Here is a 16,707-nt window from a genome sequence, read left to right on the forward strand (position 1 = left end):
AGCAGTTTGGCAGTTTCACAAAAAGTTAGACATAGAGTTACCATATGACCCAGCAATTCTACTTCTAAGTATATACTTTCAGTTAGAGAGGTCCCCAAGACCACCTTCAGGTTCCATGATTAACCAGAAACACTCCAAGAACTCAGAAAAGCCATTGTACTCATGGTTATAGTTATTAGAGTGAAAGGGTGCAGAGTAAACTCAGCAAAGGGGAGAGACAGGCAGGGCAGGGTCCAGGAGAGCCCAGGCATGAGCTTCCAGCCAACCTTTCCTAGTGGAGTCTCATGGACAGTGCTCATTCCTCTCAGCAGTGATGTGCAATTATACACACACGGCACTGCCACCCAAGGAAGCTCACACAAGCCTTGGTGTTCAGAAATCTTATTAGGAGTTGGACACGTAGACATAGCTGACCATCTGCATGGCTGACCTTAGTCTCCAGTCCCTCTAGAGATTAGGCTGATCCACATGACCCAAAGCCTCCACCATAAATCTCATTATTAGTATAGACATGGCCCAAGGCTCCCAGGTAAACAAAGACACTCTTATCGGGCAGGACATTCCAGGGGCTTAGAGGTTACCTCTCACAAGCTGGGGCAAAGGCTCAAACCTTTCTTTGTGCACGGTTAATTCTTTTTTGCACATTACCAGAGAGAAATGAAAATATATGTCCATATAAAAACTTGTACACAGAGTTCATAGGAGCATTATTTCCTAATAGTCAAATGGTGAAAACAACCCAAATGTCCATCAACTGATGAATGATAAACAAATGTGATATATCCATACAGTGGAATATTATTTGGTCATATTTTTAAAAGAATGAAATTCTGATACATGCTACAATATGAACAAGCCTTGAAAACATGTTAAATGATAACAGCCAGATGCAAATGGCCACATATTGTATGATTCCACTTACATGAAATGTCTAAAATAGGTATGTCTAGAGACATATAAAGTAGATTAGTGGTTTCTTGGAGCTGGAGTTGGGAACAGGGAGTGACTGCATATAAGCATGAGGTTTCTTCTTTGGGGTGATAATAATTACTGGAATCATGTGGTGGTGATGGTTGCACAACTCTAAATAAACTAAAAACCATTGAAGTATATACTTAAAATTGGAGAGTTTTATGATATGTAAATTTTGTCTCAATTAAGATTTTTTTTAATGGGCATAATAATACCTCCCCTGACACCTTACGTGGAACAGTAGAAATAATTGTGTATGAAGGTATTTTGTTTAATACAATGTGCCAAATATATGTTTTTGGAAAAAGGTAAGTAGGTATTTCATTGGCACCAAAACTTGGTTGGCATTTCTCCTTTACCACCAAAATATATAGACCACCAACTATAAATAGCGTATTTTGAAACTAGTTGGATTTTGTGGCAGTTCCTGAAGACATTCCATTTTTTATCTAAGTTCCCAATTCTTATTCATGTATTGTCTTTTATTTTGAGTATTTTATATTTATTTCTCTACATTATATAAATTTGACCTGAGAGAGATGATCTCCTTTTAGCTTCCCATTAGTAGTATTTTATGTCATACATTCATCCCCTTGGGAGGGGGAAATCTTTTTGCTTTCTCTTCCCATATTTTTATCAGTTACTAAACAACAAAAGAACACGATGCCTAATACTTTTAATCTTTTACTAAAGGATGCCCTTTGCAGCTTGTTTCTTAGCCAGGTAATAATAAAAGGTACCAGATAAAAGTGAGTTTGGGGCCTTCATCATCTTCATTTTCATGAGGGTTTTCAAATACATGGAAGTTTAAGGATACAGATTTCAGTGTAATATAACAAACATTTCCAATAGAGATGTCCAAAGCTTGGGTCTTTATTCATATCCAAGGTTATCCTTTATGTTTAATTATCAAAAACCCAACCTATAGGTAAATTGAGCAGTCTGCCTTTCAGATGCAGGCTTCCCAAAGACTTGAGACTTGGCTTCAACCATGGGAATTCTCACTCTATCTTTAGAAACAAATTATCCACTGCTTTCCATCCTTCCTCTGCATAAACACATAAATGTACACATGCATTTTAAATCTTTGGAAGGAAAACTGAAATACTGCAACCATAACAAATGGTAATTGGGACTAATTGAACCATAGTAGTACAGCAATCATAGGTCAGGATCTTTCAGCTCTAGCTACCTATGAATCTTTAGTGCATGGTACAATAGTGATACTTAACAATGTATCCCATCTATGAACAGCAGGATAGTATAACCTTAATTTCAGATTGTCTGTAACCATACTGCCCAGCAGAACTTTCTGCATTTATGGTAATCTGTGCTGTCTGATGCAGCTGAAATGTAGCTAATGTGACAGAGGAATTGAATTTTTAATCACATGTGATTTTATTTTAAGTAACTACTTGTGGCAAGTTGGCTACCATGTTGGACAGCATAGCTCTGTAAGACCAATTTCAAGTTAGGCTACTTGGACATCGGAGTTCCTGTGGCCACTTTAGAACCAATAGATGCTCTAGCAATAATACTGACTTGGTTTTTACCTTCATTTATTCAGAAGCACTTCTTGAACATGTATTTGTTCAGTAGTTGATGACAATAGAAAGATGAATAGTACAGCATCTGCCTTTAAGAGCTATGGCCAGGGACTTGACAATTATTATACTGTAGGTACAATGTGAAAAGTATCATTATGGAAGCATATAATAAGGTGATATAGAGGACACAGAGAAGGTACAACATGACTCTTTGCAGGGGTTGAGGAAGAGGAAGACTTCTCAGGAAAAGTTAATACTTGAGCTGAAACCTTGAAGGAGAGTTTGAAAAAAATTTTTGTACTCTTTTTGCTGTTTTCTGTAAGAACAGCTTTCTTGGTTACTTGTAAAGCATCTATCATGGTCAGTTTAGGACAACTTTCTCCCTGTTTTTCCTTTGCTTCCTATGAGCTCTCAGTTTAGGCCCAGGATACAGGGCTTCCCTTTTACCCCAGCCCTGCTGCCCTAACACATCTTTTCTTCCTGCAGTGCTCGGTGAAAAGCTGCATCACTGCCTTCCACGTCACCTGTGCCTTTGAGCACAACCTAGAGATGAAGACCATCCTAGATGAGGGGGATGAAGTGAAGTTCAAGTCATACTGCCTCAAGCACAGCCAAAGCGGGCAGAAATCTGGGGAGACTGAGTACCCCCTATACAGGGCTTCAGAGCAGAGCCATGCCAAAAGCGAGAAGACCGGCCTGCGGGCGCAGAAGCTTCAGGAGCTGGAGGAGGAGTTCTATTCGCTGGTCAGTGTGGAAGATGTGGCCAAAGAGCTGGGCCTGCCCATGCTAACTGTGGACCTTATCTATAACTACTGGAAACTGAAGCGGAAAAGTAACTTTAATAAGCCATTATTTCCTCCAAAGGAGGATGAAGAAAATGGCCTACTGCAGCCAAAAGAAGAGAGTATTCACACTCGCATGAGAATGTTTATGCATCTACGGCAAGACCTAGAGAGGGTAAGGTGACCTTCTGTGACTAGTGTTTAGGTCTGTGTAGAAATGGAGGCCCCACTTCCAGATTTGTTTGTTTTTTTAAGGTCAGCCCATGCATAGTGCAGGCTTCTATGTCCTTGCTTTTCTTCTGATTTCATTGTGGCCTCAAGCATTGGGCTCTGTTTAAATTTTGGCAGGTATATTCAGGGAATTGGAGAGGCCTCACTCATATGTGCTGTGAACCTTAAGTCTGAAATAAATTCTCATTTGGCTTACTTTTTATTCACTGGTGAGCCTAAGCTGGCTTGGCTGTATTTTATTGACACACAAGACTGTGGGTTGAAGAAAGAATGAATTTTGTTCAGGAAAATGCTAGGTCAGAGTTTGTCAAACTTGGCACTATTGGCATTTGGACTGGCAGGTATCTAGCAGCATCTCTGGCCTCTCCCTACCAGATGCCAGTAGCACCTCCCCTGACCTACCCAGCTGGGACAACCAAAAATGTTTCCAGATTACCAAATACCCCCAGGAGAAAATTGCACCTGGTTGAGAGCCTCTGAACCAGACAATTCAGTTTAATTCATGATATGTGTATCAGGTATCTACCCAATTAGGTACCAAAGGAGTTCAAAGATAAGTTAGGCCCTGTACTTACCCAAGAGAATTTTATGAGTATAAGTATAGAGATGGCTTATCTTTTTCTCTGCTATCAGAATTTAGAAGGAAACTAATAGATTTGGCTCTCTTTTAAAAATTTAACTCACATATATGTAGCACTTACTATGTGGTAGCACTGTTGTAAGTATTTTAGATCCTAACATGCCTATGAAGAAGGTACTATTCCTATCCCTAGTCAGTGATGAATAAACTGGGGCAGAGAGAGGTTGAGTAATTTGTCGAGGTGGGGGATACAAAGAAAAAGAGGGTTTTACCTTTGTGGCTGTGGAGACTTGGCCGAGCAGCAAGTGTAAGGGAAAAGCCACTTTCAGTCTCCCAGCTGACCTTTATCCTGCTGCTCCAGCACTCATTAGACAATTGTACTGGATCAAGCATTGCCATTATTTACTGAGGGATCCAAGAGGAAGCTGAAATGCTAAATCATCATTTGGTCTTCCCAGCCTAGCTATGCAGATAAATATCGAGCCCATGGCACTGAAGGGAGAGTAGGCTTCAGGAGGTGGTTGTGGAATATTTTGCTCCTGCTGCTGGTTGGTATGGGAACCATGGTCTCCCGACTGACCAGGCTGCAGGAATTGCTGTGGAGTGGCTCTCATTATGCAACTTTGGCACTCTGTCTTCTCTCCTCACTGCCACCTCCCCACCTGACTTCAGTTGTCTTAATTTTAGCTAAACAATTTGAATGGTCAGGTTTGTGAAATGTGACAAAAATCTCTATGTGCTGGGGATTGGGCTTTCAGGTCCGAAATCTGTGCTACATGATAAGCAGGAGAGAGAAGCTGAAACTGTCGCACAACAAAATACAGGAACAGATCTTCAGTTTGCAAGTCCAGCTTACTAATCAGGAAATTGCTGCAGGTAACTTTATATTACAGACATCCTAACAAATAATATAGACTCTGGTCACATCTTGTTGTAACAATTTACATTTCTTGTCAGTTGTTTCACTTTAAAATCTCTTAAAATTCTTGTCAAATATCTGATTTGCTTTAGTCCAGTCCTGCTATAACATGACCCATTTCACTGTCAATTCATGAAGCAAGAAATCCCAGGATGGATTTGGGCGAGTTGCAGGTCTAGGGCAGATAATCTAGGCCCAGACAGATATTAGGGGCCATTAGTTGGAGACATGAAATTATTTCTAAAATCATCAATTCATTTAGAAATCAATAGGATAGGATCTAATCCTAGTTTCCAGAAAACATTTAATTCCAAGGTTACTCATCTTTAGCAGTAGTCTGTCAAAACAAACCTTTAGTCAGAAGTCAGGAGATCTGGGTTCTTGTCTCTTCCCTTATTCACTAATACTTGTTGAATGTCTACTGTGAACTAAGGACTAAGCTAGAATATAGAGCAGTCAACAAGATAGAATCACTGCCTGCAGAGTACACTGTCCACTTGGTGAGAAAAACGGGTGAGCGTAATTATAGTGCCCTAAGCATAGGGAGCGTGGCTGACAGGATGGCAGTCATACTCGGTGACATTTGTGACCTCCATGTGCCTCATTTAACAGAGAGGTTGGTGGCAGAGCCTGGTCAGCCAAGGGTCACTGGGCAGGATGTGCAAAATCCAGCTCCAGCCAAAGGCCAGCCACAGAGCAAGAGAGACACCCAGAAACAAGGCATTGGGTGGGTATCAAAGACTCTGGGTTATTTTTGAGTATCACAGGTCACAACAGAATGGTTAGCAAGAGGCAGTAGGGCCTCTCAGCCAGAAGACAAGGAAAACCAAAGGACAGCAGGGAGGAGCCCCTGCATGCCAGGGAAATTGGCCCCTAGAGCATGTGACTTCTGAGTGGTGGGAGGCAGTCCCACTGGTAGCAGGTGGAAGCCCCTGGTAGAGAGAGGGGTTGTGGTATCCAGCCTGGATCCGGAGGGAACAAATGCTGCCCAGAGGGAACACCTAGTAGTTGTCCTCTGTAGGTCATTTTTGTAAGGCTCCATACAATAAGATGGTTATGCACAAAGGCCAAGTCCATACACAAGGAGGAACTGTTTGGTAGTGCTTGTAAATTTCAGGGCACTCACAATAATAGAGAGAGGAAGACTTGTTCAAAATACAACTATAGGATGACATAACTAGGTAACTGATTGCTAGTACTCCTCAGACCAAGTCTATAGCAGGCCATTGGCAGGAATGTTGTAATTCTTCCTGCTGGCCTTGCCACTGCAGAACCTGCCCCACACCTCCATGATTGATGGTCATTCAGAGTCAGGAAATTAGGTTAAGTCAAGGACATAAAATACACAGGAACCACCTGCTACCACTTCTACTAATACCAGCCTAAAACACACACTCACGCACTCTTCAGCCACCAAAACCTACACTACATCCCTGAGGGTTTGTATTCAACTTGCTTTAGAAAGCTCTGGAGAGGTTAGAGGGCAGCATCAGACATGTCTATGTAAGGCACATCATAAGTGACGTACAAGGAGCCACACGTGCTCACACACACACATAGGGAGACCCTGCTCTTAAACCACTGCTAATGACATTCTTTTCAGAAATGGAAGGGGCAGAGATAGGGATGTGGGAGGCAGCGCACTAGTCTTCATGGTTGTTTTACAGACTGGGGGAGCAGAGGTGCAGCGGTGGGGAGTCACACAGCCATCAGTGGCATTGCTGAGTTTTCTACCTTACCGCACCCACTGCCCCAACCTCTAGTTCAGTTCATTCCAGCTGCCATACCATGATGCATATGTATCAGAGACATGTTAGACATTTGGAAGAGTATGTGAACTCACCCTGCCATAAGCATATACACTGTTATTTAAATCAGTTGTTAAAATGAATCTTTCTTTTTTATCTCAGGGCTTCCTTTGACAACTTCACTAGAAAACTCATTGTTTTACCCGCCACCAAGAATTACCTTAAAGTTAAAAATGCCCAGATCATCTCTGGAAGACCACAGAAGCAGCTCCACAGAGCCTGATCATGGATCCCTTTCGCCTGACAGCAGCTCCCTTGTTCACAATGTAAGGGACACACAGGTGCCTCAGGAGTCACTAGAAGTGAAAATGAAATCATACCTGAGACAGCCATTAGAGACCAAGAGTAACCATTTGCTGGCCAGTCTCAGCCATTTTAGGTGTGAAGCCAAGGATCCCAGTCCTGCTTGGAAAACTCCATCTCTGGAGTTGTATCATGGGCAGTCGTTGGGAAAGCCTCTGGCCCTTCAGGCTGCCCTACATGGACAGTCTTCCATTGGGAATGGGAAAAGTCCGCCTAATCCCAAGTTTCCCAAATCCAACGGTCTAGAAGACAGCTGGTCTGGGGATGTCACCCAAAAAGACAGCTCAAGCGAGATGTTCTGTGACCAGCAGGAATCCATGTTTAGCTCCCACTTGGCCAGTCAGGGCAGCTTTAGAAAATCTACCATGGAACACTTCAGCAGGTCCTTTAAGGAGGCCACCAACAGATGGGTGCAAACCACAGAAGACCTGCAGTGCTGTGCAAAGCCAACCAAGAATATTAACCCTAGGGAGCAGCTCTGGGGCAAGCAGCTGGTTAGGCGGTCTGCAGGGAGAGCTCCATATCAGGAGAATGATGGGTATTGCCCAGATTTGGAGCTTAGTGATTCAGAAGCAGAAAGTGATAGGAATAAAGAGAAAGCCAGGGTAAGGAGGGATAGCTCAAACAGGGAAAATCCTCCCCATGACTCTAGACAGGATTGCCATGGTAAAAACAAGACACATCCTCTTACCCACAGTTCAATGCAAAGGTAATTAGAAACTCATAAGAAGAACTCAGTCTTGGTCTTTGCCTCATATATTGGGGAAAACCCATACACCAAAAGGATTCTAGCATATGTTAGGAGGAATTGTAGTGAAAAGGATAAAATTTTCCACAATAAACTGGATTACAGTTTCGGAAACCATTTCAAGTCTAGTTTTCCTAAGCACATTGTAAAGAATTGCAGATTGTCCGAAAGTTTTTTGCCAGAGGCTCTTGAGAACAGCTGGACCCAGAGTATTTGCTCGGTAAATTCTTTAGGACAACTTTCCAGTTCTATTAACACATTGATGCACATATGTATTAAGAGTCCTTGCATTGTTAAAAAATTTGCAAGAGACCATTGAATATCAGACACTAAAACTACTTATCTTTTGAAGCTACAGCATGTGACTCCCAGAGCTCTCATCTGTAGGAAGTTTCTAACTCCATGGTTATTTGGAAATCTTCTTCAGGAAAGAACCAGGGACCAACATCTCAGATATTGTCAAACTCACTACTCTTTTCTTGGCTCTGCACAAGGTTGAGTTCCTTTCATAGTATCTTAACTTACCAAGTCAATACTTCTAATGCTTCTAAGTGTCCAGTGCCTGTTCCTAGACTTGCTTGTTAGGGACGCACTTATAACTCTCTCAACCCAACTAACAAGCATAAAAGGCTAACTTGTGGTTAGTGTTTACAAAACTACAAAAGTACTACTTCCAAGGAAAATGCTCTGATTCTCTCACTTTAGGCAGTTATAAAGAATCCCAAAGCCTTTCCCAAAGTGAGACCATTTCTGGGAGATCTGTACCAGGTCAGGGTTTTTGTGTTACTGTTTTCAAATGAGTTTGACTTAAATGAGTTTGGCTGACAGTTTTGTATACCTGCTTTAATGTTTATAAAATTTTTATTGAAGTATAAGTAAAATATAGTAAAATGCACAGAGGTTAAGTATTCTTACCTGCTTTAATTTTTATTGTCAAACAATTTGAAAGCATGTGTTTAACACATGGATATAATTTAGCTTTGTACCAACTTTGAATCCAAGGCAATTTCCCAAACAAAAAGCTGGAGCTGTTTTTCAGAAGTTTCTTATGCCCTGTTCTCAAACTATCAGCCTTGATTAATCTCTGGGAGGAAGAGAATAATTACATTTGGGGGGAGTGGATAAAACATGTCTACTTCCCATTTAAAGAAGGGGAAAAGTTAGTTTTAAAAATGTGAAGCCGACTATAATTCTCTGCTCTCTTTTCTTCTTAGCCTTAAATTAATATTCTCTTTCTTCTAGTTTGGGCAAGTGTAGTGGGAATTTTCAGACAAGAGCCTGTGTTAGATTTTTAAAGTTGCTTACTGGTGACACAGCCCAGCTGCATGTAGCGCCAGTCAGCAAGGGCAGCGGCCTCTCTCCTCCCCATCAATAAGGGGAACTCAGCGGTTTTCCCCTCCACTGCTTTTGCTCTTGTAGCCTTGCTAATGTGTTTCTTTGCTTTTTTCTTTTCTTCCTTTTCTGAAAACTTCTGTATTTTGCCACCCCTTGGATACACCTTCAAAAAGTTTCTTTGATGCCCATGTACGTATGTGAACATGCCATAGCATGTGCGCTAGTTGTGCTGATTTTTGTTAAATGCAAAAGGCTATGAATTATATAAATGACGAAGAGAATTTTCCCTATTTATGCACTAGGTGTCTGTGCTTTTTTTTTAGTTCTTCTGGAGTAGAGATTGACACCTTAATAGTAATGACATTATAGTGGAGCTCTGTGATAAACTCCTTCTGTTAGAGGCTAGTACAGTAGCCTGTGTCCCTTCATGCCTTTCATTTCCAAGTGAGTGAGAGGAAAAGCAAAAATTGAAAAAGTGCTTCAGCCAAATTCCATATGTAATGCCATTGGAAGAGTATTAACTAAAATAATTTCAGTCAGGGAAATATAGTTGTAATATTTTTACAGGATTTTCCTAACTAAATGAAGGAACTTTCAGTTGTGCAAATTTCAATTGCCCCAAAATGTATTTGCTACATTTTGCTGTTGTTTGAAGTATTACCTCTTCACCTTCTTTGTTAATTTGTTTTCATTTTGTCTTAAATAGTCCAGTTTTCTAAGATAAACTCCATCGTTTTTCAAATATTACCTTTTTACCAATACTTTTTCATTAAATTATGAAAATTGCAAACTACTGTCGGCGTGGTATTTTTTTATTTTGGAATATGGGTTTTAGAAAATCTCAAGTTAGCTCCTTTTATATTTAAAAAATCTTACTTATTAAACAAAATGGATGGTGGAGGGAAAGGAAGGAAGAGGGAGAAATTGAACATTGAGAAGCAAGATTCACGATCCACATCAAAACCAGTGACCAAAGAGAACTCTGGGCATTTGGACTTCACCCAGAAATCATGATTTCATCAGACTGATAAGACAAAAATTTAGGATCATCATTAAAAATCATCAGAGAAATGGATTCTATCTGTGTCTCAAAGTTCAGAAGGCTCAGATCAGGCATGACTTATATACACATTCTTTACAATATTCATTCTGTTTGGAGTCATGTCAGTATATTAATGTTTTAAAGGTTATATAGTGTCATGGGCAGACTTTGAGGGCTAATGTTATTTTTTTTTTGAGAAATGTACTTGCTAAAGGCTGTTGGGCAAATGAATAGTGCAGATGGTTAAAAGATAAGGTAGTGTCTGAAAAGGTTTGAGCTTCCTATTGCACCTGAGAATGAAACCAAAAAATCATAATCTATACCCAAGAAGGGAGATCCACTGAGTCCTGATATTTGAGCCCTGGGCCCTATGGAACTACACTAAGGCTTTTCATTTACTTGAGCCCAATACATTGCCTTTTTCCTTCAGTCACTTCTGTTTCTGGGGGTACAAAACAAGGTAAGGTTTCTCTCCCCCTTCCTCCCCTTTCCTCCTTGTCTTCTCCCTCCTCCTCCCTTTCCCCATGTCGCTCTCTTAATAATGGGTAACTATTTTGATTCAGCTCGTTAAGAACAAAATGTTGAAGAACTGAAACTACAAATAGCCAACAAAAGCGTCTGGTTTATACTAACATCTGTATTTCCAATGGGAGATAACCCTTTGTCTTTGTGTTGAAACTTCTAAATTCAGTGAATAACCCAGAGGAAGCAGAATCCTGGGTTTTTTTCCCTTAAGGACTTTACAATCCTGAGCATGCTTCCTGACCTTTGAGAATCAAAGAAATACATGATAGGAGTAAAACTTTATTTACCACTGAATAACTTCCACATGATATTTTCCAAAACACTTCTTGCAAAAAATGTTTATTAAATTTTCACAGCCTTAATTTCAAACTATTTTCAAGTTTTATGAAAAGCAGCATTTCTGGATTGATTTTTAGAAAAAACACTTTAAGTTAATAAATAAAGGCCTACCATGAGGCTGTCACTCCTATGCAGGGAGCACTTTGACACTCAGTTCAACACTGTTAAAGGATGCTCCTGTGAATTCAATTCATTTTACTTGGTGAATTGGAACAAAGTACATGACCTGAAGCCATGAGGATAGTTATACCTGAAATGAGTGGAGGTGGGGGAGGCTCAAGGCCCACACTGGTGTTCCCTGCCCTGTCCAGTCACTGACAACTTAGTTCTTTGACCTGATGCCCCCTAAATGCTTTTACCATCTAGATGAGCTCTGAGAACATCCTTCATTTCTCATCTTGTCAGGGGTTGAGATGCAAGCATTCCAGCCTCAAGGCCTAGACACCCCAAGCTTTAGATTTCCTTCCCCTCCCCTCACTCCTCCCTCTCCATTTTCTCCATTTTGTTTATTCTAACTGAATTGAAGTCAGGTCATAAACAAACTGGAAGGATGAAACTGGGCTGATGAAGCTATACTCAGCTACAGCAAGTTATCTGAACTTGGAAACCATTTGCAGAGCCACCTTTCGGTGAACGTCACTTTCTGGAGTATTACCACAACATAAGGAAGTTGCTTTCACAATTCACACATGGTAATAGCTCTCATTATCTTTTTTTTGTATCATTAATCTACAATTACTTGGACAACATTATGGTTACTAGACTCCCCCCGTCATCAAGTCCCCACCACATATCGCATTACAGTCACTATCCATAAGTGTAATAAGATGCTATAGAATCACTGCTTGTCGTCTCTGTGTTGCACGGCCCTCCCTGGGCCACCCCCCACACCATTTGTGCTAATGGTAATGCCCCTTTTCCCCCTTATCCCTCCCTTCCCACCCATCCTCCCCAGTCCCTTTCCCTTTGGTAACTGTTAGTCCATTCTTGGGGTCTGTGAGTCTGCTGCTATTTTGTTCCTTCAGTTTTTGCTTTGTTCTTATACTCCACAGATGAGTGAAATCATTTGGTACTTGTCTTTCTCTGCCTGGCTTATTTCACTGAGCATAATACCCTCTAGCTCCATCCATGTTGTTACAAATGGTAGGATTTGTTTTCTTATTATGGCTGAATAATATTCCATTGTGTATGTGTACCACATCTTCTTTATCCATTCATCTACTGATGGACACTTAGGTTGCTTGCATTTCTTCGCTATTGTAAACAGTGCGGTGATAAACATAGCGGTGCATATGCCTTTTTCAAACGGGGCTCCTGCATTCTTAGGATAAATTCCAAGGAGTGGAATTCCTGGTTCAAATGGTATTTCTATTTTGAGCTTTTTGAGGAACCTCCATACTTCTTTCCACAATGGTTGAACTAATTTACATTCCCACCAGTAGTGTAGGAGGGTTCCCCTTTCTCCACATCCTCACCAACATTTGTTGTTGTCTTTTGGATGGTGGCCATCCTGATTGGTGTGAGGTGATATCTCATTGTGGTTTTAATTTGCATTTCTCTGATGACAAGCAATGTGGAGCATCTTTTCATGTGCCTGTTGGCCATCTGAATTTCTTTGGAGAAGTGCCTGTTCAGATCCTCTCCCCGTTTTTTAATTGCATTATTTGCTTTTTGTTTGTTGAGGTGCATGAACTCTTTATATATTTCGGATGTCAACCCCTTATCGGATATGTCATTTATGAATATATTTTCCCATACTGTAGGATGTCTTTTTGTTCTATTGATGGTGTCCTTTGCTGTACAGAAGCTTTTCAGCTTGATATAGTCCCATTTGTTCATTTTTCCTTTTGTTTCCCTTGCCCGGGGAGATATGTTCATGAAGAAGTTGCTCATGTTTATGTCCAAGAGATTTTTGCCTATGTTTTTTTCTAAGAGTTTTATAGTTTCATGACTAACATTCAAGTCTTTGATCCATTTTGAATTGACTTTTGTGTATGGGTATATACAATGATCCAGTTTCATTCTCTTACATGTAGCTGTCCAGTTTTGCCAACACCAGTTATTGAAGAGGCTGTCATTTCCCCATTGTATATCCATGGCTCCCTTATCATATATTAATTGACCAAATATGTTTGGGTTAATGTCTGGAGTGTCTATTCTGTTCCACTGGTCTGTGGGTGTGTTCTTGTGCCAGTACCAAATTGTCTTGATTACTGTGGCTTTGTAGTAGAGCTTGAAGTTGGGGAGTGAGATCCCCCACGCTTTATTCTTCCTTCTCAGGCTTGCTTTGGCTCTTCAGGGTCTTTTGTGGTTCCATATCAATTTTAAAATTATTTGTTCCAGTTCGTTGAAGAATGCTGTTGATATTTTGATAGGGATTGCATTGAATCTGCAGATTGCTTTAGGCAGGATGGCCATTTTGACAATATTAATTCTTCCCATCCATGAGCACGGCATGTGTTTCCATTTATTGGTGTCTTCTTTAATTTCTCTCATGAGTGTCTTGTAGTTTTCAGAGTATGGGTCTTTCACTTCCTTTGTTAGGTCTATTCTTAGGTATTTGATTCTTTTTGATGGGAGTTGTGAATGGAATTGTTTTCCTGATTTCTCTTTCTGCAGTTCATTGTTAGTGTATAGGAAAGCAACAGATTTCTGTGTATTAATTTTGTATCCTGCAACTTTGCTGAATTCAGGTATTCGTTCTAGTAGTTTTGGAGTAAGTAGAGTCTTCAGGGTTTTTTATGTACAATATCATGTCATCTGCAAATAGTGACAGTTTGACTTTTTCTTTACCAATCTGGATTCCTTGTATTTCTTTGTTTTGTCTAATTGCCGTGGCTAGGACCTCCAGTACTATGTTAAATAACAGTAGGGAGAGTGGGCCTCCCTGTCTTGTTCCTGATCTTAGAGGAAAACCTTTCAGCTTCTCACTGATTATTATGATGTTGGTTGTGGGTTTATCATATATGGCCTTTATTATGTTGAGGTACTTGCCCTCTATACCCATTTTGTTGAGAGTTTTTATTAGAATGGATGATGAATTTTGTTGAATGTTTTTTCAGCATCTATGGAGATGATCATGTGGTTTTTGTCCTTCTTTTTGTTGATGTGGTGGATGATGTTGATGGATTTTCGAATGTTGTACCATCCTTGCATCCTTGGGATGAATCCCACTTGGTCATGGTGTATGATCCTCTTGATGTATTTTTCAATTCAGTTTGCTAATGTTTTGTTGAGTATTTTTGCATCTACATTCATCAGGGATATTGGTCTGTAATTTTCTTTTTTGGTGGGGTCTTTGCCTGGTTTTGGTATTGGGGTGATGCTGGCTTCATAGAATGAGTTTGGGAGTATTCCCTCCTCTTCTATTTTTTGGAAAACTTTAGGGAGATGTCTTCTCTGTATGTTTGATAAAATTCTGAGGTAAATCCATCTGGCCTGTGGGTTTTGCTCTTGGGTAGTTTTTTGATTACCACTTCAGTTTTGTTGCTGGTAATTGGTCTGTTTAGATTTTCTGTTTCTTCCTTGATCAGTCTTGGAAGGTTGTATTTTTCCAGGAAGTTGTCCATTTCCCCTAGGTTTTCCAGCTTGTTAGCATATCTATTTTCATAGTATTCTCTAATAATTCTTTGTATTTCTGTGGGGTTCATCTTGGTTTTTCCTGTCTTATTTCTGATTCTGTTGATGTGTGTACATTCTCTTTTTCTCTTAATAAGTCTGGCTAGGGGTTTAAGTATTTTGTTTATTTACTGAAGGAACCAGCTCTTGGTTTCATTGATTTTTTTCTATTGTTTTATTCTTCTGAATTTTATTTATTTCTTCTCTGGTCTTTATTGTATCCCTCCTGCTGACTTTGGGCCTCATTTTTTCTTCTTTTTCTAGTTTCCATAATTGTGACTTCAGACTATTCATTTGGGATTGTTCTTTCTTCTTTAAATAGGCCTGGATTGGTATATACTTTCCTCTTAGAACTGCCTTTGCTGTGTCCCACAGAAGTTGGGGCTTCATGCTGTTGTTGTCATTTGTCTCCATATGTTGCTTGATCTCTGTTTTAATTTGGTCAGTGATGCACTGATTATTCAGGAGCATGTTGTTAAGCCTCCAGGTGTTTGTGAGACCTTTTGCTTTCTTTGTACAATTTATTTCTAGTTTTATACCTTTGTGGTCAGAGAAGTTGGTTGGTAGGATCTCAATCTTTTGGAATTTACTGAGGCTCTTTTTGTGGCCTAGTATGTGGTCTATTCTGGAGAATGTTCCATGTGCACTTGAGAAGAATGTGTATCCTGTTGCTTTTGGGTGTGGAGTTCTGTAGATGTCTGTTAGGTCCATCTGTTCCAGTGTGTTGTTCAGTGCCGCTGTGTCCTTACTTATTTTCTGTCTGGTTGATCTGTTCTTTGGAGTGAGTGGTGTGTTGAAGTCTCCTAGAATGAATGCATTGCATTGTATTTCATCCTTTAATTCTGTTAGTATTTGTTTCATGTATGTTGGTGCTCCTGTATTGGGTGCATATATATTTATAAAGGTTATATCCTCTTGTTGGACTGACCCGTTTATCATTATGTAATGTCTTTCTCTGATTTGAAGTGTATTTTGTCTGATATTAGTACAGGAACACTTGCGTTTTTCTTCCTGGTGTTTGCATGAAATATCTTTTTCCATCCCTTGACTTTAAGTCTGTGCATGTCTTTGGGTTTGAGGTGAGTCTCTTGTAAGAAGCATATAGATGGGTCTTGCTTTTTTATCCATTCTATTACTCTGTGTCTTTTGATTGGTGCATTCAGTCCATTTACATTTAGGGTGATTTTTGAAACATATGTACTTATTGCCATTGCAGGCTTTAGATTTGTGGTTAGCAAAGGTTGAAGGTTAGCTTCTTTACTATCTTAGTGTCTAACTTAACTCACTTATTGAGCTATTATAAACAGTCTGATGATTCTTTATTTCTCTCACTTCTTATTCCTCCTCCACTCTTTATATGTTAGGTGTTTTATTCTGTGCTCTTTTGTGTTTCCTTTGATTGCTTTTGTGAGTAGGTGATTTTATTTTTTGCCTTTAGTTAGTATTTGGTTGGTCTGCTTTCTTTGCTGTGATTTTATTTTCTCTGGTGACATCTGTTTTGCCTTAGGAGTGCTTCCGTCTACAGCAGTCCCTTTAAAATATCCTGTAGAGGTAGTTTGTGGGGGGCAAATTCCCTCAACTTCTGCTTGTTTGGGAATTATTTAATCCCTCCTTCATATTTAAGTGATAATCGTACTGGATACAGTATCCTTGGTTCAAGACCCTTCTGTTTCATTGCATGAAATATATAATACCATTCTCTTCTGGCCTGTAAGTTTTCTGTTGAGAAGTCTGATGATAGCCTGATGGGTTTTCCCTTGTAGGTGACCTTTTTTCTCTCTCTGGCTGCCTTTAATACTCTGTCCTTGTCTTTGTTCTTTGCCATTTTAATTATTATGTGTCTTGGTGTTGTTCTCCTTGGGTCCCTTTTGTTGGGCTTCCATGGTCTGAGAGACTATTTCCTCCCCCAGTTTGGGGAAGTTTTCAGCAATTATTTCTTCAAAGACACTTTCTATTCC

General features: G+C 40.0%; 1 protein-coding gene across 4 annotated transcripts in view; it reads left to right on the forward strand.

The window, feature by feature from the left end:
* The window catches only part of JADE3 (jade family PHD finger 3), a 192,951-nt gene extending 182,933 nt beyond the window's left edge, over positions 1-10,018 (forward strand). For all 4 annotated transcript variants that reach the window (XM_036996398.2, XM_036996397.2, XM_073227589.1 and 1 more), the window contains 3 exons: positions 3,006-3,476; positions 4,871-4,988; positions 6,942-10,018. In XM_036996398.2, the coding sequence (XP_036852293.2) occupies positions 3,006-3,476; positions 4,871-4,988; positions 6,942-7,855 (1,503 nt within the window). In that variant the 3' untranslated portion in view covers positions 7,856-10,018. The remainder of the gene's footprint in view (positions 1-3,005; positions 3,477-4,870; positions 4,989-6,941) is intronic.
* The last annotated feature ends 6,689 nt before the right edge of the window (positions 10,019-16,707 follow it).

This window comes from Manis javanica, chromosome X, assembly GCF_040802235.1.
Source record: "Manis javanica isolate MJ-LG chromosome X, MJ_LKY, whole genome shotgun sequence".
Lineage (NCBI taxonomy): Eukaryota > Metazoa > Chordata > Mammalia > Pholidota > Manidae > Manis > Manis javanica.